Source organism: Dermochelys coriacea, chromosome 4 (genome assembly GCF_009764565.3).
Source record: "Dermochelys coriacea isolate rDerCor1 chromosome 4, rDerCor1.pri.v4, whole genome shotgun sequence".
In the NCBI taxonomy this organism is placed as follows: Eukaryota; Metazoa; Chordata; order Testudines; family Dermochelyidae; genus Dermochelys; species Dermochelys coriacea.
This window is the reverse complement of record NC_050071.1, coordinates 65,455,760-65,480,714: the sequence shown is the minus strand read 5'-3', so window position 1 is coordinate 65,480,714 and position 24,955 is coordinate 65,455,760. Positions and strand designations below refer to the sequence as shown.

The following is a 24,955-nucleotide window of genomic DNA, read 5'->3' as shown; positions in this document are numbered from 1 at the left end:
GAAAACAAACAAAATTAGACTAAGGGGGAAACTGATAATAGTCTTCAGACATGGTAAAGGCTGGTATAAAGAGGATGATGATCAATTGTTATCTATGTCCAGTGAAGGGAGGACAAGCAGTAATGGGTTTAATCTGTAGCAAAGAAGATTCAGGTTAGAGATTAGGAAAAACTTTCTAACTAGGGGAGTTACACTCTGGAATAGGCTTCCAAGGGTGCTGATGTAATCCCCACCATTGGAGGTTTATAAGAACAGGCTGGATAAACACTTCTCAGGGATGGTCTAGATTTACTTGGTCCTGCCACAACACGGGGCTGGAATTGATGAACTTTCAGGGTCCCTTCCAGCTCTACATTTCTATGATTCTAAGCTATTTATATCAGGGATTGTCTTCTACTGTGTGCGTGACGGTATAATAATGATCCTGATTTGATGACACAGACATAGTGACAACTGTGGTCTAGCTAAGAACAAAGGGAATTTAACCAATTATATTTTGTAGAAGTAATAAAATGTGCTATTTTATACTAGAATGTATATATCTTTATCAGATTTTTTTTAAAATAATGAAAAATGCTAAAAGCAACTGATTAAGTGTAAATAATTTCTCCAAAAAATGGTAAAAAGTCAAAAATATGACTAATTAAAACAATTTCACATAAACAATAAGCACTCAAAGTGAAAGGAATTTTAATTTCCCCCTCAGAACACACCTAACAAGTTTGCTCATGCCAATACATATTAATTTACTGTCTTCCTTACTAGAGCCACTCCAGAATTTCTTCAAAATACATTGCAGACAGTGTAAAGTCCTTCAAATTTAATGGATTCAGTTTGACATTACAAGTTTGCAGGATCCTCTTTCAGGCATATTCAAATATTTCAATTGGTCTGTTTCCAGATTTATGTCTGCATGAATGTGTTATGAGGTGAGGGGAGTACCTGTGTGCGGACATGAAGATGTGAAGTGGTAGTAGCATGTTTTCCCATGTGTTGTAGGGGAAATAGTTGGACTGGTCCCTATGAGTATGTCTATACAGCAAAGAAAAACCCACAGCTGGCCTATGCCAGCCGACTTGGGCTCTCAGGGCTCAGGCTGCAGGGCTGTTTCACTGCTGTGTAGACTGGGACCCTTCCATACTGCAGGATCCCAGAGCCTGGGCTCCAGCCTGAGCCCAGAAGTCTACACAGCAATGAAACAGCCCCGCACCCGAGCCCACATCAGTTGGCACAGGCCAGCCGCAGGTTTTTCTTTGCTGTATAGACATACCCAGCAGTTTCTTTCTAAAATTTACTGGTTTCCGTCAGGGCCTAGAAAATCCAGAAGGCCCCATGAAGATATCATATATATACGTTAGACTTCCAAGATGTTCATGATCAAACTTCACAGAAGCAAATGCATTCTCTAAGCATGTTGTCCTCTCTGACTAAAGACCTGGGAAATTTGAAAAATAAATTAGCTTTCTAAATACATTAAAAGCAGGCTACAATTTGTTCCAAAACAGAAATCTGGTTACAACCTAAACTGTGAAGCGAACAGTGCTTCTCCATAATCTGAGGTTTCTAGACCAAGCCATTTTAAAGATACGTCTTTCCAGAGACGAGTAGAAGACTTTTCCAAAAGTGAAAAGTCCTTTCCCATCCACCACAAAACAGTTCCATATCTCAGGAAGCTCTGCCAAATGAACCTTAAATAAAAAAAGAAAAGTGTTGGCTCTGATACAATAATTCATGACAAATTTTAGAAACAGAGGAAATCTGGAGGACTTATCAGATAAGTGGGAAGCAAGGACGACATATACGTAAACTCTCCTGTCCAGGGAACTGAGAAGCCATCCTAAACCCAAGCATTTAGGTTGGGGCACCTCCTGCAATAGCTCTGGAGAACGTGATTGGACTGTGATGCAAGCAGGTCCAAAAGGGGAAAGTCGATGCAGGAAACAAGACTGAAATGATGAAAGACTTCCCCCTACTGAACAACTATTCCCCTGGATAAAGAATGGATTTGCTCAACAGTCAGCCTGGGGAACAGAAAGCTTTCACAGATGAGATATTCTTCTTGGACCCTTGGAAAAGAAGAGCTGATTCCAGCTACAGGACTTTGACCTCTGTTTAGTCTTGTTTGTTGAGACAGACAACCATCACTGGGTTTTCTGCTCTCATAAAAGTGAGGTGGCCTTTTAAGAACTTCTCAAGGAACAGAAGGGTTAGCAGGATTGCCTGCAGCTCCAAGATAGCTTTGTACATACCTGGTTCAAAGGAAGACCCTTGTCCCAAGACAGTCCTGCTTCAGATGTGCCCCCATCCCAGGAGACTGGCAATAGTTAGATGAAAATCAAAAAGATCTTGAAGGGATGACCTTTCAGGGTGTGCTTTTTGACCACCACCAAGAGTTTCTTTTCTGGACCCCCTGGCTGGAAAACTACAATATCTAATGCATTACTATGAAGTTCACTCCACATCTACACAATACATGTCATACGTGGATTATGCAGTTGTAACTGTGCTGGTCCCAGGATATTACAGGGACAGGGTGGGGGAGGTAATATCTTTTATTGGACCAACTTCTGTTGGTGAGACAGAGAAGTTTTTGAGCTTACACGGAGCTTCTTCAGAGAAGCTCTCTGTGTAAACTTGAATAAAAGATATTACCTCGCCCACCTTCTCTTTCTAGTATGTGAATTATGGCTATCAAATAATTTTTTCTCCATGAATAGCTGAGGATAATGTGAATGACGATGCAACCATGAAGCTGACAGAAATCTAAATTTTCAGTCCACTCAGTAAGTCATACTGACACAATTATGTAATCATTTAAGCAACTAATATCTGTTATAGGAGTGAATTTATTTTCAGCTGTATTCTACTTCAGAATCTAAAAGAACATGCTCCAGGAAGACTAGTCTTACTCCAGCTACCTGACAATTTGCTTTTTTGAGATAGCATAACATACTATTCACTAACACCAGATGCATGTCACACTACAACTTTGACTGCCAAAGGCTGATCTGTTTTATTAAGGTCTCAAAGTGAGTGTGTGTGTTTTGTACTTGTATACTACAGAAGTAGGGTTTGCAAAGAGATGGGTTAAGACTTTTGGTCCTTTTTTTGAAGAGCATTTTTTGGGGGTGGAGTGCATTTGTTTTTTTCCTCTAATAGTCATAATAGTGAGAAACAAGCTCACGTCTTGAAAACTACTAAGGGATACGTGTATCCTGGGAGGGTCACAAAAAGGATGTTAGCAATTTCCTTTGCTGTTCCAGACAATTTGGAGCAGACGCAAGAGGGCATGTCAGGCTAACAGGAAGCTGTGCAATCTGATTGCAGGATAAGGGAAAGAAATGCTGCCAAGAGAAAGAATTAATAATTTTATTAAGATGATGTTAAAATAAAAAAAATGGTACAGAGTTTAAGTGCAGAAGTTTCTGGTCATCAGGGAATAAGGTACAGATTATCAAGGTGTGCAAAGTTCAATCTAAAAACAGCTTCCACCTTTTCAAAACAGGGGGAGGGGAGAAAACAACAGTATCCTCATAGGCTCAAGTTTCTTGATTGCCAAACTTGTTTTGTCAGCTGGCAGTATAAACCACAGGTGTCCATAAAGGAAGCAGTTACTGCATGTGAAAAGCAGTAGTGAAAGGTCGTTTTCCAAAGTCAGCACACAACAGAAGTGGGTATTACAGTATGTATAGGCTCATGTGTGCACCAAGAACAATCTCTTAACATCCAGTCTCCCCTCCCTCCCCAAAAAGCAACATTAAATAGTATGGCACTTTATAAACCTGCTTCCTTAATTAAGGTATAAAACAACATTAAGAAGTCTTATTCAAAGCACCTCAATGATCTCTATCTCAGAAGATGCAGGAGAAAAGATTATATACATCATCCTGGCAAGTAATACTTGTCCTAAATGAATTTATCTTTCATGTGCAGCACTTGACATATAAATTTAGTTATGACATTAATATTGAAACAGGAATATTCTAAGATCATTGCTGAAAGCATCTGATGATCAGCTTCATGATTTATTCAAATTTAAGAAGATCTATGAATCTATTTTCATTACAAAGAGCAGCTCTTGAGGTTTCACCACCACCACCTCTGTATTTGCTAAAAAGCAAATACAGAGCAACAGTTAACTGAGAAAATGTGTGACACCATACACTCAGATTTGCCGTGAAGGGTTAGTTAATAATATACTTCACAATTAAACAAAAGGGAAACATTTTATTGATTTGTATTACCCATTTGAAACAGAAGACCTCTTTAAGCCAACAATCTTGCTAAGCAGTTCTTTCCAGCATTATCTATTCTAGAAAACGTATAGATGTCCATTTTAAAAAAAACACCATGATATCAGATCAAACCAGAGCAAACAATGCTGATAATCTAATGCCCAGTATATGATCAAAAACAAGATACGGTAACAAAGTTAATGTAAATATAAGTTTTACTTTACAATATTTTGTTTTTAAATAAAAATGAGGGAGAGGATAAAAATGAAGGTAATAGTCCGTACTTATGAGAGACTAATTGTACTAGTGTCTCAGTTCTAACCAGGATTTTTCATGGATTATTGAGTCTTTGACTTTATTCAAATGAATTGCAGCTGCAAAAAAAATAGTAGTCTTCTAACCTGACTATGTATCCACTACAACAAGATGCCACGCTCATTTCCTTTATAGACTAAACCAGAGATCAGAGATTAATGATTTACCCTCACCTGTGAATAGTCATAAAGCATACCCTTTTTCTACCCTGTAAAAAATAAATGAAGTATGTAAATGTTGTAGAACGGTGGTTTTCAACCTGTGGTCCACGGACCCTTGGAGATCCGCAGACTATGTCTACGATTTCCAAAGGGGGTCCGCCCTTCCATCTGAAAATGTTATGGCACTTGAAAAAGATTGAAAAACACTGGTGTAGAATATCTATCTTGAAGATCTATGCATAAGAATGCCCATCACTGTATCTGAGTGCATACATAGATTTTTATTTGGAAAAAGCACAGCTTGAAGAGTATTCGCACAAAAATAAAAAATCATGGAGTAATATTCAATTTTATATTTTCAAGTTATCTGAATTCTTTATTATATAGTGATTATGGGTTATTAAAATAACAGTTTTGAAAAGTTATCTTATTACACAGTAGACTGAACAAATTTGGACACTTTTTAAAAATGCATAATTTTAAGTCCCTCTTAAAAACAGGCACACATGAATAATTGCAGCTTTCAGGTTAAACAATTGAGACAATATATTTCTTAAAATATAACGAATAATATACCTGGAACTAGCAGATTAAACATTAATTTAAGAAAATGTATTTGAAAAAAATCATATGGATTTATAGGTATAAAATCATTTGGAACATAAAAACCATCAGCAAAGAGTTAAAAATTGCTGAAAAAGGGTAATTACAAGAGAAGTGCTGACCCAGCACTAACTATAGCAATTTCCTACATCATCATTTCAAAACTCAGAATCCCAGAAATGAATGATATTTTTGGCTATTCACAGACTGAAATTCGCCCCTGCACAGAAGGCCTGGCACTTCACTTAAAAGCCAACTTCAATGGGGCTTAAGCCTTACACTGGCCCCTCTGCACCACGGTAAATTTCATTTCCTACTGCATGAGCTTTAATTTTTCTTTCCCGGTGAAAAGTATTTGACACACATGAATTTGATAGGAAGAGATACATTATTTGTAACAAGTGTCCACAAAATCAAAATGGCTTTAATGTCAGTGACCACTTTCATAAATTACAACTTATTTAAGTGCAGGATATGGACCACCCTTAGCATAACTAAACTAGCCTCTTAAGTGATGCCTTTTAACAACTTCATTTACACAGAGTGGCATGTGCGGGATTCAGAATAATATTAAGTTTGTATGTGAAGGACTTTTAGATGGAGTTTTTTCATGTTCTAGAACTAAATAAAAATAATCAGCCTCATTTACAACAGAGCATTTAAAGAGTCCTGGCTCAGATTTTCAAAAGGAGCCTAAAGAAATTAGTTGCCAAAAGGCCATCCCTAACTCCCTAAGGTTCATTTGAAATCACAGCCATATGCTACATAAAGGTAATTCCATTACTGCAAACTTACCTTCAGCAGATAAGTTCCACGCACTGGAAAATAAAATACAGTAAATGCTCTGTTATCTGGCACTCAATTAAGCAGAAAGCTCGATTAACTGGCATTTCTGATATCTCCCAATACAAATCTTCAATCTAGTAACCAGGACTAGTATACTGCCCAGCACGTTATGCAATTGCATATTCTGCACTCTACTTTTATGCAAAAGGGGCAGAAGACAAGTAAGCAAGCTGAAATCAGGGATTTATTCAAAAAAGCAGCTTCCAGGGTGTGTAATAGGGTCATTACAGATTCAGCCCAATCTCCTACACCTTATACATCAATGATAATTGATGTTGATAAGATGACCCTGAGGCACTGCAAGATCCTGAAGTGCCTTCTGAATCATCAAAGAAAGATTAAATTATGTTCAGTATAGTTTTAGTGTTAAGTGTATTTTTAGTGATCTGGGTGTACGCCATGTGCTGCCTATACTGATATGCAGTGTCATAAGATAACCTACTAAATAGAAAACTTTACCTGTATACACCTAAGTGCTTCAAGAAACCAATCACTCTGCAGTGCAGTACTATTACTGGATTGGTGAGTACCTGTGTACCATTTGATACTTTATTCATTTTATTGTATTCTAATTCTTTGAAAATTGGTATTGAATTGGTAAAGTATAACTAACTCTCAGTTAACCAGAATATTCGATTAACCAGCACCTCCTATTCCCCCAACATGACGGATAACAGAGCTTTTACTGTAACTATTCCTTTGTAGCTTCTATGAACATGGGATTTTGAATTCCATGAAGCTGAATGTGGGAAAGATCTTTTGGATAAACCTTAAAAATCCAAAGGTCTTGTCTCCTCTTCATGACCTCTAGCGAGCCATTGATACGGGTTTGCTTAACGCTCTGTCAAAATTTCGCTGCCATTATTCAGTGCAGTACCTACGTCCTTGTTGTATACCTGAATTCAACCAGCAACTAGCTTCCAGAGACAGATGCATTTCATTGCTGTTATGTGAATAGAATTTGTAAGGCACTTTGGAATCTTTAGAATAAAAGCACACAAACAGTGAGACTATTAATTAATTCCTCAGTTCCACTCAGTATAACGCCAAATCCTGACCCAGAGGCACCATTCTCTTAGAGAGGCAAAAATTCTGATTTTTGAAGGTAAATTCACTGTACTTGTCACGCATTCCTAACTGTATAGTTACTTTAGTAATTTTGTTAAAATAAGTCCTTATGATACTGTGATTACTGTCTAAACTGAGCTGAGACCAAGACTTTAGCCAGTCTTCAATTACAAAGAAGATTCCAGGTTTATCCACCAAATCAGACTATTGCTAAAAATCGAAAGTAATTATATGTAACAATTGTTCAAGTTCAAAATTGCCTATTAAGGGCAGTCAACAACAACAACATGCATCCTGGAGAACACAATATCAAATACCAAGGTAACTAAAAATCTATACTTCTGCATATATAGGTTTTCTCCCTTAATCTAATAACTAATAATAACTAATAATCTAATTATTAACTTTTTCTAATCTGCCCACAACTACTTTCTTACCTATGTAAACTTCTGATCATTTTGTAAGTAACTTGATTGCTCCTACAGTAGGCAGAAAGTGGTTTATGAAAAATTAAAGTGTGAGCAGCACTCCAAAATGCTTTTAACAGATAATTCCAATTAAAGTTAATTCATTTGTTTCAAATTCATTTATGCTTCTCTACCTACACATTTAAAACTGTACATTTTCCTATTTATGGGTACAAATTCTTCCTTCCAATACTTGCCTGCAATTCCTTGATTTCATTATGAGTTGCACCATGTGTGAAAGACAGAATTTAGGAATATGACTTATTTTTGTTTTTATTTCAAATATTTTTGTTATTTAGATATATAAAATAAGCATTCAAATGCTTTGAAAGCCTTTAGATAATTTTCACAATAAATCGTTGACTACTCAAATCACTCCAAAGATATACAAATATATCCCAGCGAACTTATGACAAAAAGCACTCCACAAGAGGCATAACAACAATTTTAAAAATCCCTCCAACTCTTAGCCTGCCACCTCCCCAAATACCTAGAAGAACAGATGAGCTATGCAAAGTCTTAAAATCAAGTTCTGATAGACTAGGAAGACTGAGAGCAAAGTCAAAGACCCTCAAAGTGCACACTGTTGGCAAATCCCTCTTTACAGTAAGTGTGTTCCAGCTCAAGAAAACCAACTAATCTCAACTGTGGCAGTCTGGCATCAGGAGAGAGGCAGTCTCTCACATACTAGGTCATAAACCTTAAATTCTAAAATTTCAAAACTTCCAATCTAACATTGGATGAAAACATTTATCTCCAAAACTATAAATTACAAATAGAGTCAATCAAAGTTCATACAGAACACGTTGGCTTGTATTATGGTCATTTCTCTAGATGCTGCCAAGTGGCTCTGATAGTTACAAGTAAACATTAAAGCCAAGTCTATGCTACAAAGTTTTATCAGCACAGTTATGTGGGATAGGCATGTAGGGGGAAAACAAAAACACCACTCCTAAACTATGTCCACCACCTCACCACCCAATACAGGGACAGTTATACCAGCAAAAGGACTCATTTTGCCAATATATGCTGCATTTCCACTAAAGAACTTTGCTGGTATAGCTATACTGGCACAGCCTTTGTACTGAAGACTAGACCTATGTATTACCTTCAAATAAATAGAAGAATGTGCATCAGATTCATTAGGTTATCAACCATGAGTTACCTTTAAATGTTAGACTAGTATATGGATCAAAATCTCAAATTGCTCCATTTTCAAAAGAAAACATACTTTCTTATAAATAATTTGGTTTTTCTTTTGTTTCACTAGATGAATATTGATAAAAAGCAATGAAATGTACATTCAACATTAGATGCATCAAATACCTACATTACAGTTCATGTAATCACTTCTAGGTTGACATTTTGGAATTAAAATATTTATCTTAAGAAAACTGTTTGAGGAGATGGTATTATGAAATACTGTCTTACCTGGTAGATATCAGAAAGGCTGCTGCTTCCAGAATCACTAGTGATGCTACATCCTGAGTGACTAGAGGTAACGTGGGTCACCTGTGGGTGGAGACTGTCAGTAAGATGCAGTTTTGTGAAATCTGCAGGAAGCTACAGATGGGGTAGAAAAAGCAGCATTACAATATGGATCAGGTATGCACTCCAAAACACATTTAAATTGTTCATGCCACATTTTACTCCCTGCCGGGACCAAAAGCTGTAGAAACCGTATTAAGAAGGCCCTTGGGGTTTGAAGATGCAACTTGCAACTTTAAGATTTATTGTTGTTAAATTTGCTAACAGTTAAACAAAGTATCACAGGAGTAAAAAAAAAGAAAAAAAATTTCTTCAAATTTAACAAGAGAGACAAAGACCGTATCTAAAGACAAACACCGATGAACAAAATGCATTTCAATTCCAATGCTATGTTTAGATATAACTAAATTCCGTGAGAACGCCTTTTGTCAGTTTAAACAGTAAGGGTTTCTTGAAGGATGGGATTAGGAATGACCAATGTTATACAGTAATTCCTCACTTAATGTTGTAGTTACATTCCTGAAAAATGCGACTTTAAGCGAAACAATGTTAAGCAAATCCAATTTCCCCATAAGAATTAACGTAAACAGGGGGGTGGGGTTAGGTTCCAGAGGAAAATGTTTTGCCAAACAAAAGACATTATATACTGTTTGATTCACAGCTGTAACTAGGGTAAGTGAATATCATCTGGCCCCAGGGTGAGGGTGTGGGCCAACACCCCCCTCCCGCAGGCCAGCAGAGTCCTCCCCATGCAAGCTCTGCGGGTTTGGGCTCGATACAGGAGCCAGGCAGAGCAGGCAAGCAGCAGCACATAGGAAGGGACACTATGCTGCATCCTTCCCCAGCACCCGAGGGGGATGTCTCTGCTGGCCTCTGAGCAGCAGATCACACGTCTGCTCCAGATAACAGGTTTCAGAGTAGCAGCCGTGTTAGTCTGTATTCGCAAAAAGAAAAGGAGTACTTGTGGAACCTTAGAGACTAACACATTTATTTGAGCATAAGCTTTCGTGAGCTACAGCTCACTCTTTTTTGCTCCAGATAAGTCACTGAACGCCCCCACACTGAGGAGACTAGTCGTCTCCTAAGGGAACCAATCTGCCAGGTTGCATGGTATGCTCTCTCGGAACACACAACGCAGAGGCACTAGGCCTCTAGACCTCTGCAGATCTGGAGAAAGGCATAGGCTTCTGGCAGACCTTCCTATCAGAGTGGCAGCTAATCACATGAGAGGAGCAGGTGGACGGAGCAGCAGCAGCGATCTCACAAGAGAAGAGAGCAGCTTGGAGGCAGCCGCTCAGCTGGGGCAGGCTACCCTTGGTCACTGCAGCGCCTGGGAGCCGATCAGAGGAAAGAGCCATGAGCAATGGGGTCCCAGGACAGCTTGGTGCTAGTGCAGGGGGTGTCTCCAGGCGCAGGAAGTCTGGCATCGGATCAACAGCTCTCTCTGTGCTACCGGGTGAGTAAAGCTGTCCTAGACAGCAGGGGAGAGAGCCTGTAATCCACAGGGTGCTCGATCCCCAGCTCTGCCCCAGGCCCCGCCCCCACTCGACTTCTTCCCCCAAGAATCCACCCCGCCTCTTCCCAGCCCCACCCCACCTCTTCCCACTCAGTTCTGCCCTCTACCCCCAGCATGCCATGTCCTCATTCCTCCCCCATCCCTCCGAGTCTCCCTACATGCTGCAAAACAGCTGACTGCGGTGGGCAGGAGGTGGGGGTGGTAGTGGTGAAGGGCGTTGGAACATTGTGCAACTTTAAACTAGCATGTTGTCTAATAGAAGAGTGATGTAACAACGAAAAAACTTTAACCGGGATGACTTTAAGTGAGGAGTTACTGTACACTTTTCAGTAGTAAAGCACTTTGAATATGGATTTTCTATAGTTCTGTGTCACTGAAATCAATGATTTAGCACAAGTAAAACCTAATTGAGTCAACTATCAGTCACTCTTTAAGCCATAAACTCAGAAACACATAGGAAATAAAGCAAAACTAATAATTTGCAGAGCTACAAAAATTATTCAGCAACCAATGTAAGTGAACAATTTAAGTGACTGCAAAATCTATTTGGTCACATTCCAATAAAGGAATATGCACTGCTGTAATCACTTCAACACCACTACCGAACTGATTAAAACCCTAGCAACTTAAACTGGTTATACACCAAACAAGCCCTTACTCAACCCTAGCTACCCTCCATTCCCTAAGTTTATGGTTCATATTTTTATGTGGTTCCACGTGTAGCTCCCATAGAAATCAATGTAAATTGTGTATCAAAACTGATAGTTGACTAAAGACCTTCACAAAGGACAACAGCCAACCTAATAACAGTACAATCTGAAGAAATATTTGAATGGTTGATCAGTCATATTACTGAAGATCTAATATCCCACTACTACCCAAAAGCATAAAAGTCTATTCCCCATTTACACCATACTACATATTGCAGGCAGGCAATTTAAATATTACACTCTTTGTAAAGGTTTCAGAGTAGCAGCCGTGTTAGTCTGTATTCGCAAAAAGAAAAGGAGTACTGGTGGCACCTTAGAGACTAACAAATTTATTAGAGCATAAGCTTTCGTGAGCTACAGCTCACTTCATCGGATGCAAATGCATCCGATGAAGTGAGCTGTAGCTCACGAAAGCTTATGCTCTAATAAATTTGTTAGTCTCTAAGGTGCCACCAGTACTCCTTTACTCTTTGTAAATATATACAGCCAGTAAATATTACAATGATATTGGATATTTAAAACATTTTGTGTGTCCAGCAAACTCTGTTACAATGGTTTTCAAGCTTTTTTCCTGGGGACCCAGTTGAAGAAAATTGTTGACCCAACGGATCTGGGAATGAGAAGTTTGGGGTGTCGAAGGGGCTCAGGGCTGGGGCAGAGGGTTAGGGTGCAAGGGTGAGGGCTGCAAGGTGGTGCCAGGAATGGGGGGTTCAGGCTGGGGCAGGGGGCTCTGGGCTGGGGCAGGGGTGTGGGAGCGGGTCAGGGCTCTGGGCTGGGGATGTGGAGTTTGGGGTGCAGGAAGGGCTCAGGGCTGGGGCACAGGGTTGGGCTGCAGGAGGGGGTCAGGGCTCTGGGCTGGGGGGTTTGGGGTATAGAAAGGGGTTCCAGGTTTGGGGGGGGGCTCAGGGCTGGGGCAGCAGATTGGGGCACAGGCGGAGACTTACCTCTGGCAGCTCCTGGTCAGCGGTATACCTGGGGTGCACCGCAGACCGTACCGCACCCTGGAAGCTGCCTAGGAGCCAGACCTGCTGCTAGCCAAGGCTCACAAGTGGCTCCGTGCAACTCTTACCCACAGGCAGCCCCCCCACCCCCAGTTCCTATTGGCCAGAGTTGGTGCTCAGGATGGGGGCAGCACGCGTGGAGCCCCGTGGCCCCCCTGCCTGGAAGCTGGATTGCTTCTGGCTGCTTCCGGGGCACAGCGCAGTGTTGGAAAAGGTAGACACTAACCTGCCTTAGCCAGGCAGCACCATTAACAGGACTTTTAACGTCCCGGTCGGCGGTGCTGACCAGAGCAAGATGAACCAGTACTGAGTCGTGACCCACGAATTGAAAAACACTGCTCTATTACATATTTCAAATTAGCACCAATGTTATTATGGGGGCATTGATATGAACTCTAAAATTGAAGCTGCACTGAGATTTTCCCTTAAACACAGGACTAAACTTCTGTTTCACAAGTCAGTGTTTGATTTAAATCTCCAAATTTGGCATATTAACTCTTCAGAAGGCAACTCAATTTACAATAATTCTTTTAAATAATATTTACTCATTTCTGCCAAAAAAATTAAAAAACCAAAAATGATCCGTATTCAAATTTGCTTTGTATTGCTCACAATTCTTTGGGACTCTCTAGCTAACTAATCACAATCTACACAAACTCAAAGTCTCACACAGTATCCTGATTGGAGCTGTGTAAGTAACTGATTTTTCAGTTTGCTGGCTGAAATGAATATTCAGGAAAAAGTTTCAGATGAATCCAAAACAAAACCAAAACTTGTTTGAACATCTGTTTGATCTGAAATGAAGTGTTTCATTTGAGGCATTTAAAACTTTCTATTGTTACCGGCAATTACAGACCAGTAAGTCTAACGTCAGTACTGGGCAAATTAGTTGAAACAATAGTAAAGAATAAAATTGTCAGACACATAGAAGAACATAAATTGTTGGGCAAAAGTCAACACTGTTTCTGTAAAGTAATCTTACTAATCTATTAGAGTTCTCTGAAGGGGTCAACAAACATGTGGACAAGAGAGATCCAGTGGACATGGTGTGCTTAGATTTCCAGAAAGCCTTCAACAAGGTCCCTCACTAAAGGCTCTCATGTAAATTAAGGTTTCAGAGTAGCAGCCGTGTTAGTCTGTATTCGCAAAAAGAAAAGGAGTACTTGTGGCACCTTAGAGACTAACAAATTTATTTGAGCATAAGCTTTCGTGAGCTACAGCTCACTTCATCGGATGCATTTGGTGGAAAAAACAGAGGAGAGATTTATATACACACACACAGAGAACATGAAACAATGGGTTTATCATACACACTGTAAGGAGAGTGATCACTTAAGATAAGCCATCACCAGCAGCAGGGGGGGGGAAGGAGGAAAACTTTTCATGGTGACAAGCAGGTAGGCTAATTCCAGCAGTTAACAAGAATATCAGAGGAACAGTGGGGGGTGGGGTGGGAGGGAGAAATACCATGGGGAAATAGTTTTACTTTGTGTAATGACTCATCCATTCCCAGTCTCTATTCAAGCCTAAGTTAATTGTATCCAGTTTGCAAATTAATTCCAATACAGCAGTCTCTCGTTGGAGTCTGTTTTTGAAGCTTTTTTGTTGAAGTATAGCCACTCTTAGGTCTGTGATCGAGTGACCAGAGAGATAGAAGTGTTCTCCAACTGGTTTTTGAATGTTATAATTCTTGACGTCTGATTTGTGTCCATTCATTCTTTTACGTAGAGACTGTCCAGTTTGGCCAATGTACATGGCAGAGGGGCATTGCTGGCACATGATGGCATATATCACATTGGTAGATGCGCAGGTGAACGAGCCTCTGATAGTGTGGCTGATGTGATTAGGCCCTATGATGGTATCCCCTGAATAGATATGTGGACAGAGTTGGCAACGGGCTTTGTTGCAAGGATAGGTTCCTGGGTTAGTGGTTCTGTTGTGTGGTGTGTGGTTGCTGGTGAGTATTTGCTTCAGATTGGGGGGCTGTCTGTAAGCAAGGACTGGTCTGTCTCCCAAGATCTGAGAGAGCGATGGCTCGTCCTTCAGGATAGGTTGTAGATCCTTGATGATGCGTTGGAGAGGTTTTAGTTGGGGGCTGAAGGTGATGGCTAGTGGCGTTCTGTTGTTTTCTTTGTTGGGCCTGTCCTGTAGTAGGTGACTTCTGGGTACTCTTCTGGCTCTGTCAATCTGTTTCTTCACTTCAGCAGGTGGGTATTGTAGTTGTAGGAATGCATGATAGAGATCTTGTAGGTGTTTGTCTCTGTCTGAGGGGTTGGAGCAAATGCGGTTATATCGTAGCGCTTGGCTGTAGACAATGGATCGAGTGGTATGATCTGGATGAAAGCTAGAGGCATGTAGGTAGGAATAGTGGTCAGTAGGTTTCCGATATAGGGTGGTGGTTATGTGACCATCGCTTATTAGCACTGTAGTGTCCAGGAAGTGGATCTCTTGTGTGGACTGGTCCAGGCTGAGGTTGATGGTGGGATGGAAATTGTTGAAATCATGGTGGAATTCCTCAAGAGCTTCTTTTCCATGGATCCAGATGATGAAGATGTCATCAATGTAGCGCAAGTAGAGTAGGGGCATTAGGGGACGAGAGCTGAGGAAGCGTTGTTCTAAGTCAGCCATAAAAATGTTGGCATACTGTGGGGCCATGCGGGTACCCATCGCAGTGCCGCTGATTTGAAGGTATACATTGTCACCAAATGTGAAATAGTTATGGGTCAGGACAAAGTCACAAAGTTCTGCCACCAGGTTAGCCGTGACAGTATCGGGGATACTGTTCCTGACGGCTTGTAGTCCATCTTTGTGTGGAATGTTGGTGTAAGTTGTCATGGGATAAGAGGAAAGATCCTTTCATGGATTAGGAACTGGTTAAAAGACAGGGAACAAAGGGTAGGAATAAATGGTAAATTTTCAGAATGGAGAGGGGTAACTAGTGGTGACCCCCCCAAGGGTCAGTCCTAGGACCAATACTATTCAACTTATTCATAAATGATCTGGAGAAAGGGATAAACAGCGAGGTGGCAAAGTTTGCAGATGATACTAAACTGCTCAAGATAGTTAAGACCAAAGCAGACTGTGAAGAACTTCAAAAACATCTCACAAAACGAAGTGATTGGGCAACAAAATGACAAATGAAATTTAATGTGGATAAATGTAAAGTAATGCACATTGGAAAAATAACCCCAACTCTACATTCAATATGATAGGGGCTAATTTAGCTACAACTAATCAGGAAAGATATCTTGGAGTCATCATGGATAGTTCTATGAAGAGGTCCATGCAGTGTGCAGCGGCAGTCAAAAAAGCCAACAGGATGTTAGGAATCATTTAAAAAGGGATTGAGAATAAGACGGAAAATATCTTATTGCCCTTATATAAATCCATGGTATGCCCACATCTTGAATACTGCGTACAGATGTGGTGGTCTCATCTCAAAAAAAAGATATAGTGGCATTAGAAAAGGTTCAGAGAAGGGCAACTAAAATGATTAGGGGTTTGGAACGGGTCCCATATAAGGAGAGATTAAGAGGCTACGACTTTTTAACTTGGAAAAGAGGAGACTAAGGGGGGATATGATAGAGGTATATACAATCATGAGTGGTGTGGAGAAAGCGAATAAGGAAAAGTTATTTACTTGTTCCCATAATGTAAGAACTAAGGGCCACCAAATGAAATTAATGAGTAGCAGGTTTAAAACAAATAAAAGGAAGTTCTTCTTCATACAGCACACAGTCAACCTGTGGAACTCCTTGTCTGAGGAGGTTGTGAAGGCTAGGACTATAACAGAGTTTAAAAGAGAACTGGATAAATTCATGGAGGTTAAGTCCATTAATGGCTATTAGCCAGGATGGGTAAGGAATGGTATCCCTAGCCTCTGTTTGTCAGAGGGTGGAGACGGATGGCAGGAGAGAGATCACTTGATCATTACCTGTTAGGTTTACTCCCTCTGGGGCACTTGCCACTGTCAGCAGACAGGATACTGGGCTGGATGGACCTTTGGTCTGACCCAGTATGGCTATTCTTATGTTCTATTAAAAGTAAGGCTGTTAATTAATCACAATTAATTCATACAATTAACTAAAAAAATTAATCGCGATGAATCAGTTTTAATCGCACTGTTAAACAGAATACCAATTAAAATTGATAATGTATTTTTGAATGTTTTTCTACATTTTCAAATATATTGATTTCAATTATAACACAGAATACAAAGTGTACAGTGCTCACTTTACATAATTTTTATTACAAATAATTGCACTGTAAAATAATAAAAAAATCGCATTTTTCAATTCCTCATACAAGTACCGTAGTGCAATCTCTCTATTGTCAAAGTACAACTTACAAAAGTAGGATTTTTTTTTTTACTTACCTGCACTCAAAAACAAAACAATGTAAAACTTTAGCGCCTACAAGTCCACTTGGTCCTACTTGTTGTTCAGCCAATCGCGAAGACAAACAAGCTTATTTACATTTACCAGACATAATGCTGGTAAATTATTATTTGCCATGTCACCTCAAAGTGAGAGCAGGCATTCGCATAGCACTTTTGTAGCCAATATGGAAAGGTATTTACATGCCAGATATGCTAAACATTTGTATGCCCCTTCATGCTTCAGCCACCATTCCAGAGGACATGCTTCCATGCTGATGACATTTGTTAAAAAAATAATGCGTTAATTATATTTGTGAGTCAACTCTATGGGAAATAATTATGTCTCCTGCTCTGTTTTACCTGCATACTGCCATATATTTTATGTTACAGCAGTCTCAGATGATGACCCAGGACGTGTTCATTTTAAGAACCTTTTCACTGCAGATTTGACAAAATGCAATAGAAAGTGTCAGATTTCTAAAGATAGCTACAGCACTCGACCCAAGGTTTAAAAATCTGAAATGTCTTCCAACACCTGAGAGGGACGAGGTGTGGAGCATGCTTTCCAAAGTCTTAAAAGAACAACACACCAATACAGAAATTGCAAAACCCGGACCACCAAAAAAAAAAAAAAAACATTCTGCTGGCGGCATCTGACTCAGATGATGAAAATGAACATGTGTCGGTCTGCTCTGCTTTGGATCATTATCGGGTAGAACCCAATATCAGTAATATCCTTTGGAATGGTGATTGAAACATGAAGGTACATATGAATTTTTAGCTGATATAGCACATCAATATCTTGCAACACCGGCTACAAAAGTGCCATGCGAATGCCTGTTCTCACTTTCAGGTGATGTAAACAAGAAACAGGAAGCATTATCTCCTGTAAATGTAAGCAAACTTGTTTGTCTGGGTGATTGGCTGAACACAAAGTAGGATTGAGTGGGCTTGTATGCTCCATAAAGTTTTACAGTGTTTTATTTTTGAGTGCAGTTATTTTTTGTACATAATTCTACTTTTGTAAGTTCAACTTTCATGATAATGACTGCACCACAACTAAGGGTGGGGGCAGAATTTGTCTGGGCTTACCCAAAGAAGGGCAACTCCACTTTCTGTAGCAGGGAGTAAGGAGGGGAAGAAGGTCAGAAACTGCACTACAGTATTTGTATTGATGAACTGAAAAATACTATTTCTTTTGTTTTTTTACAGTGCAAATATTTGTAATCAAAAATAAATATAAAGTGAGCACTGTACACTTAGTATTGTGTAGCAATTGAAATCAACATATTTGAAAATGTAGAAAACATCCAAAATATATAAATAAATGGCATTCTATTAGTGTTCATCAGTGTGATTAATTGCGATTAATTTTTTTAATCATGCAATTAATTCTGATCAATTTTTAATTGTGTGATTGCAATTTTTAAAATGGCTTGATAGCCCTAATTTAAGGTAAAATACATTTGAAAATGTCATTCACAACACCCTTAGAGGAGGAGGTGATGCTGTATCCCTCACACCTTATAGCCATGTGTCTAGATTTCTTTGACATGAAGGAAAACACAGAGCACTCACAAGTCCAATCCAAGCTCTCGAAAATCTTAAGTAATACACCTTTGCGAGAGTTTACAGTTTTTTTAAAGTAATAACAGCTTATGCAACAATTGCTAATATATCCAAAATCCAGTAGATAATGCAAACCAGCACCGTATGAACCTGAGTAAGCCAATCACCTTCTTTTTTCATAATGCCTTTTAGATAGCTTTGCTACTAGCTACAGAATTCCTTTCATCAGCATTAGTACAATTCTCCACAAGTCATAACCCTAATGAATGCAACCCTCTAAGGACTAATTCCAAAAACTCTGACCAAAAATTGTTATTAAATAATATTCAATTCTGGAAGATACAGTGGTTAAATCTCAAAATATTTTACGCGAACAGCAAGTATTTAGTTTTTAAGAGACTCAAAAAAGATAGGCAGATAGTCTAACTGATAAAATATGGTGTAAATAAAAACAGACCTCCTGAATTCCTAATACTTTACTAATGTAGGCTACTATTTATGCCTATACTCCAGCATGCAGTCAGTTCTAAAGGAGCATATAAGAAAGTTCTCCACACCATTAAAGTAAGGTAGTATTAAGGGATTAGAATATTTCCAAATAAAAAGTCAATCTGAACTAATGAATATCGTACCTCTTCATTCTAACTTTTCAAGAGCATTCAAATAAAATTATATTTATTATTAAAATATCAATTCTACAAAATTAGTCTATGTAGAAAAATAGTGCACTGATTATAGTAAAATTCACTTAGTGCTTTTTTTGCAGTTCAACACAACATGCTTATACATTAGGACCTTTCTTATTCCTTATTTCTTATTTTCTTTAGACTAAATGTGTACTTTCCAAGATCTAAAATAACTTAAATGAAGAGGACTGCAATTTTTACATGCATTCTATGTGCTTTTGAATATAAAGTTACAGTGTAGTCCCAGGGCCAAGGTTGGTGAGTCAGTTTCAGTGAAAACAACATTGTTTTTTTAAACTCAGCCATCTATCAAAATATTCATAATTTGTCCCATGTTTACACAACAAGCATGTTACTGTATCTGGGAAAAAATATTTTCTGTGATGTAATCTAAGAAAACACAAGCAAAGGCAATTTCTTATGTACTACTGCTACTTTGGGGAAGAGGCTTCTCACATCTTTTTTCCCCTTGAATGTTCAGAATTATTAGTGGATGTGAAAGAATATATGGCTGACAGAATTGCACAAGAAGTAACTTAGGAAAATCATTATAGTATCCACTCTTACACATATCTAACTAACTCTGACATACCTTTATTACAAATTCAGTTATTAATTTTTACAGAGTTGTTGACAAGTTATCCATTTTCACAACAAATCTACCTGTCAGAGAACCACACTGGTTACCTTTTAATTTTTAAAAAATTAAGATTATGGCAAAGTGCAGGGGAACGTCTACAGCCTATAAAATACTTGAGAAAAATAGATTCCTATTGACTAAAGGAAAAATGAGCCGTGAAAATAAGTCTATTAATTTTCTACTAGGGATTAACATAAAAGTCAAAATATCATTTCACATGCACAGACACTGTTCTTTCGAATAAAACAACCACCCAGCAAATGGAGCATGCATCCCATTTCGGAGAACTCCTTAAGAGAATCAACACAATTCCTTGTTAAAACTGTAAAATGAAATAGTATTTTTTCCATTTTCTTTACCAACAATTATGTGAAATTATTGTCCTTGGGACAAAAACTATTTCAGACATGAAATAAAAAGCATTATACCTTTAAACATATAATCACAACATCAATAATCTTCCTACCCTTAAAGCAATATTTTACCACCACCACTCTCAAAGTGAGTTACTTCTTATGTGAGCGCAAAACCTACTGTTACTTCTCTCTATCGATGTTCCTCCTAGTTTAAGAAGAGCATGATCTTTCTCATCCTCTAGAACACGCCTTGTCTATGCAACAAAAGATAGGACTCGATATATCCTGTATTCTAGATCATACAGAGGAGGCTTCACCCTCCGTTTCTTATTCATTAACTTCAGTATCTCCTTTGGCCAAGTAAGGAGCTCAGGATTGGGCTCTTGCTGAATATTTCTTCATATTTTTTAATACTATGCTTCCAAAAATATTACAAACACAATGTAGGATATCAGATAAATCTGAAGGTTTACAGTCAGTGGAACAAGAAAGAAGACAGCAAATATGCATTTGCAGTGCGTATGGTAACAGAAAAGGGTAATGTAATTTTCTACTACATAAATTGTCCTCTAAACGTCTTTGGTAAAAACTCACATATAATGTTGCATTCAGTTCTAAGAACTAGATTACCAAATAAATAAAACAACAGGGACAAACAGGAAAAAAGTTCAATGAAGAACAAAATATAACTTGAGGAATTAACTTATAAGAAAAAAAAAGTTAAATCCATATATATTGACTAATATACAACTAAGAGGTGGGGGAGTGCTAAAGACATGTTATTAGCTTAATGAGTATCAAGAAAAATGTCCAATTACAAAGTGGAATACCCTCCTTAGAGAAATGACAATAACTCCCATTCCTTGAGATAACAGTCTCATGGTATTTGTTGCTTTTCTTCAAGTTCCAGTTCCTGGAGTCAATTGATTTTGTGAAAATCTCAGCTTTTGTTTAAAAGGAAGACAGGAGGAGGAAAAAAGGCTCAAAATCCAACAAAGAAAAAAAATTTTTTTTTTAAAAAGTCTCATGATTTTTTTAAGTCAATATAATGATTGTTTGGGACTCGATTCAGGGTTTTGAGTATTTGGTGTTGTAACAGATATCCTACACTAAACTGGACAAAATATTAGAAATGTACAAAACAATGCTGCATGAATGGGGATGGAGGGAGAAATATGACAAGAAAGGATTTTTTTTATCTTTAACTTTTATGATCATGACAGCATATTCCAGGGGTGGCCAAACTGCAGCTCTCGAACCACATGCAGCTCTTTTGCAGTTAACATGCGGCTGCCCCCATTCCTCCTCCATTCTCCACCTACCAAACTGTGGTGGTGGGGAGCTCGGGACTTCTGCCCTGCGGCAGGGAGAGGGGCTAGGGGCTTCTGCCAGTGATGACTGATGCCTACTGCGGGGGAGAGCACAATTTAAAGGTTTGTCCCTCCCAACAGCTTGAGTCATGCACCATCTCTCCCCTCCCTCCCACCCAGGCATGCCCCCAGCTCACCCTCAGCAGCCCTTCCAGGCAGGTTCCAGGTGTTAGCTCTGCATGGAGAGGCCGTGACAAAGAGGTGGAAGCTGCAGGGAGGGGCTGCTGTTTTAGCTCCTTTGGAGATACAGCAGCGACTCCCAAAAGTTCCCCGTTGTTTGCCACTGCCTACCCCCATGGCTGCAGCTCCCAGCTTGTTGGCTCCACCAGTTGCTGTGTAGAGAGGGGATCTGGTTGCACCATGTGATCAAGTGGGGCCAGCAAACCCTGGCAAAAGTCTGAGGGGACCTTCTGGCTTCTGCTCAGTGGGGAGGAGGGTCTCAGAGCTTCAGCTCCGTGGGGCGCACCTGCCAGAGCTTGAGGCTTCAGCAGGAGCAGGGCTGAAGCTCCGAGGGCTGAAGCCCTCCGAGCAGGCGCCTTCCACAGGGCTGAAGCACCAAGACCCCCTTCCCTGCAGGGCTGGAACCCCTAACCCTATAGTGGGGCCGAAGCCCTGAGTCCCAGCAGGCGCACCCCGGTTCTTCAACTTCTGAAGATTGTCCTATGTGGCTTGGAGAGTCAGTAAATTTCGCCACCCTGGCATATTCTATGAATTTATGTGTGGAAATATATATATATTTTACACAAACACACACACACACACACACTCCATCACTGTGGTATTAGAGTATTGTGCTCAAATTAAAAATTTTTCCTAGGATTTCCAACAGCATCAATGATGCAGTTTGCTTCACCATTGAGCCCTCACTCAGGACTTAATGAGGACAAGCCCTTCTCAACAAGCTCCGGAAAAAAATCCTAGTTGCCCTTAAACTTTTGAAATTATATATAACTGGTTGCTAGTCAACTGAAAATTTCCCCTCTCCTATAATGTATTCTAAAGGAATGTATCTCACTTTTCAGAAAGAATGAGCTCTTTTACTTAGAGAAATAACACAAGGCAGTATATTTATGTAACCTTCCTTCCCCTACACTCAGCAAACAACTCCTTTCTACTTATAATCAACCTATCCTACAAGGATATCAGAGTGAGTTGATGCTTCTAAAGATTTATTTATTTATTGATAAAGCACTGAAAGTGTTCTGGTTTAATGTAAAACAAGTGGATTACCCTTTGTTGTAACTGTACTATATATAAACACTTTGTGTGAAGTACAATAAACAAAAGATAGCCACTTTTTTACATTAAAACTGAAAGTTTCAGTGCTATATTTATATAAAATTCACATGGATTTTTTTCATGTCAAAATTTGTATTTAGTTAACACACACAGGACAGGGTGCAAGTTGTAGTTCAATATCCCATTCCTAGGAACTACAATAATACAAAATAATATAAAATTACTTCATATGAATTGCAGTCATTTGCATTTTTTAATTGATAATTACTGTAGTAAGTGAAAACAGTGAATACTAGAGATAAAAAAAATCTAAAATACATTTTTCAGATGATCAGAAAAGTAAAAACTAGAGAGATCCTACACATCATTCACTTTTAGATTCACAAATGGCAATAGTTCATAAACATGGTTTTTGGTTTAAGGCTCATCAGCACTTCACTGAGACAAACAGTTAAAAACTTTCAAAGCAATTTAAGTACATTACTGGTCTTGAGAAAGTATGAAAGCAAATACAAAATATTCTCTTATTCATCACTGCTGAATAGCCCTATGGCATAGTTTAATAGGACATGTGCATCATGGTTTCATGAGAAGATAAACCAAACTATCATCTTTTTATGGACTACTATTTCAGTTTTGATATTCCAATGTATTAAGCAAAGGAGGTACCATCCTCTTCAGTATTGATTCTTCAGCCCCAAATATATTTGTAGATTAAAGTTTATTCAGTACTGCACCTTGAAGTTGTATGAAGAATATTTAGTTAATAGTGAATGCATCCAAAACCTATTTAAAATGCTGCAAAAAGAATATAAAGTACCACCACAGATACTGTTTATAAATTATTCCTTTGGTCCATCCTAGGTATCCACTTCACAAATTAAGATTATATCAGAAAGATATTTAGGCTCTGGCTACATGTTTTTTGTGGACGACCAACCCTAAAGTAACTGAAATGCAACAAAGCCATCTCAGTCTTCTGTCTCACTGAAGAACAAATTTTTTTCTACAAGATGTAATTGGTCAAATAGGGAGGGTATTAATGGTTATTCCATATTCCTCTCTCATTGCTACTAAAGGAGAAACAGAGGATAAGGAGAAGCTGCAGCATATGTATTATGTTTATTATTTGTATTGAGATAGCACTGTGACTCCAATCAAAATGAGGGTCACCTAGGCATTGTATGGAGACAGTAACATAAAACATTTCATTCTTTGATTCTTCCACAATGCTAATACATTTGCTTGTCACCTATAAGAAAACGTTTATAAATATTTGGTTTGTTACTTTAACCAGCAGAAGTGAAATGAACAATACCCAGACTGCTGAAATAAGTGACTGTAATAAAGATGATGGGTATTCATCTCATTGACTACTTCAATATAATTCTTTCACTAACCAAGGGAGACATCAAGGGAAACATTAGTTCTATGGTTCAGTGATTTTAAAGGCAGCAATCAACATAAGTAATTACAGAATAATAAACTAATTTCTATTGATTTTTGTCTACAGACATGATGCAGACTGACATGTGCAATGCAGTGTTAAATTTAAAATAAATATTTAAGTTATACAAGGTGTCCAACAAGGATGCTACTCCCTAGTGAGTCTTTACTCATTACACAGCTATATTGTGCATAGAATTTGCTATCATCCAAAAATGGAACACTCAAAATTAAGATCAACACACCGCATGATTATTTTTAAGCAAGTTTTTCATCTCTCTCCTGCACTGATAAACATCTATATTATAAGCATACTCTAAAAAAGGAATACAGATGTTGAAATTAAACCAATGGCTTATGGCCAACTGATCTAGAAGATATGCAAACAGGATGAGGAAAGCTTGAGTTTTTTCCATCCCAGGTTGTCCAGGGCTGAGGACTGCTACATACTGTGCTCTGCAGTAACCTTTACATGAAGTTAATGCACCAAGTACAATTTTCCTCAGCCTGAAGGACTGACCTGGTTTTGGTGTTTGTGGGGTGGAGGGGGGAATGGTAAAGTAATCGAAAAGGTAAAGTAATTCTCAGGGAGAGAAGAAAAGAGTTCTTATGAGCTCTAAGGGGTAACTTTCCTCAAGGGACACAATTTATGAAGTGCATCACTGGAACTGAGTATTGTTCATTCATTGTAGAAATCTAAATTTAAGACAAAAAGCTCTTTGATTACCTCTTTTTTCCCTTGCATAATGACAGGTTTCAGGAGTAGCAGCCGTGTTAGTCTGTATTCGCAAAAAGAAAAGGAGTACTTGTGGCACCTCAGAGACTAACAAATTTATTAGAGCATAAGCTTTCGTGAGCTAC

At 38.8% G+C, this 24,955-nt stretch overlaps 1 protein-coding gene across 19 annotated transcripts in view; it reads right to left on the bottom strand.

Moving 5' to 3' along the window:
* Nucleotides 1–24,955, bottom strand: part of RAPGEF2 (Rap guanine nucleotide exchange factor 2) — a 310,360-nt gene that overhangs the window by 59,886 nt on the left and 225,519 nt on the right. For all 19 annotated transcript variants that reach the window (XM_038399045.2, XM_038399053.2, XM_038399048.2 and 16 more), the window contains one exon: nt 9,127–9,258. In XM_038399045.2, the coding sequence (XP_038254973.1) occupies nt 9,127–9,258 (132 nt within the window). The remainder of the gene's footprint in view (nt 1–9,126; nt 9,259–24,955) is intronic.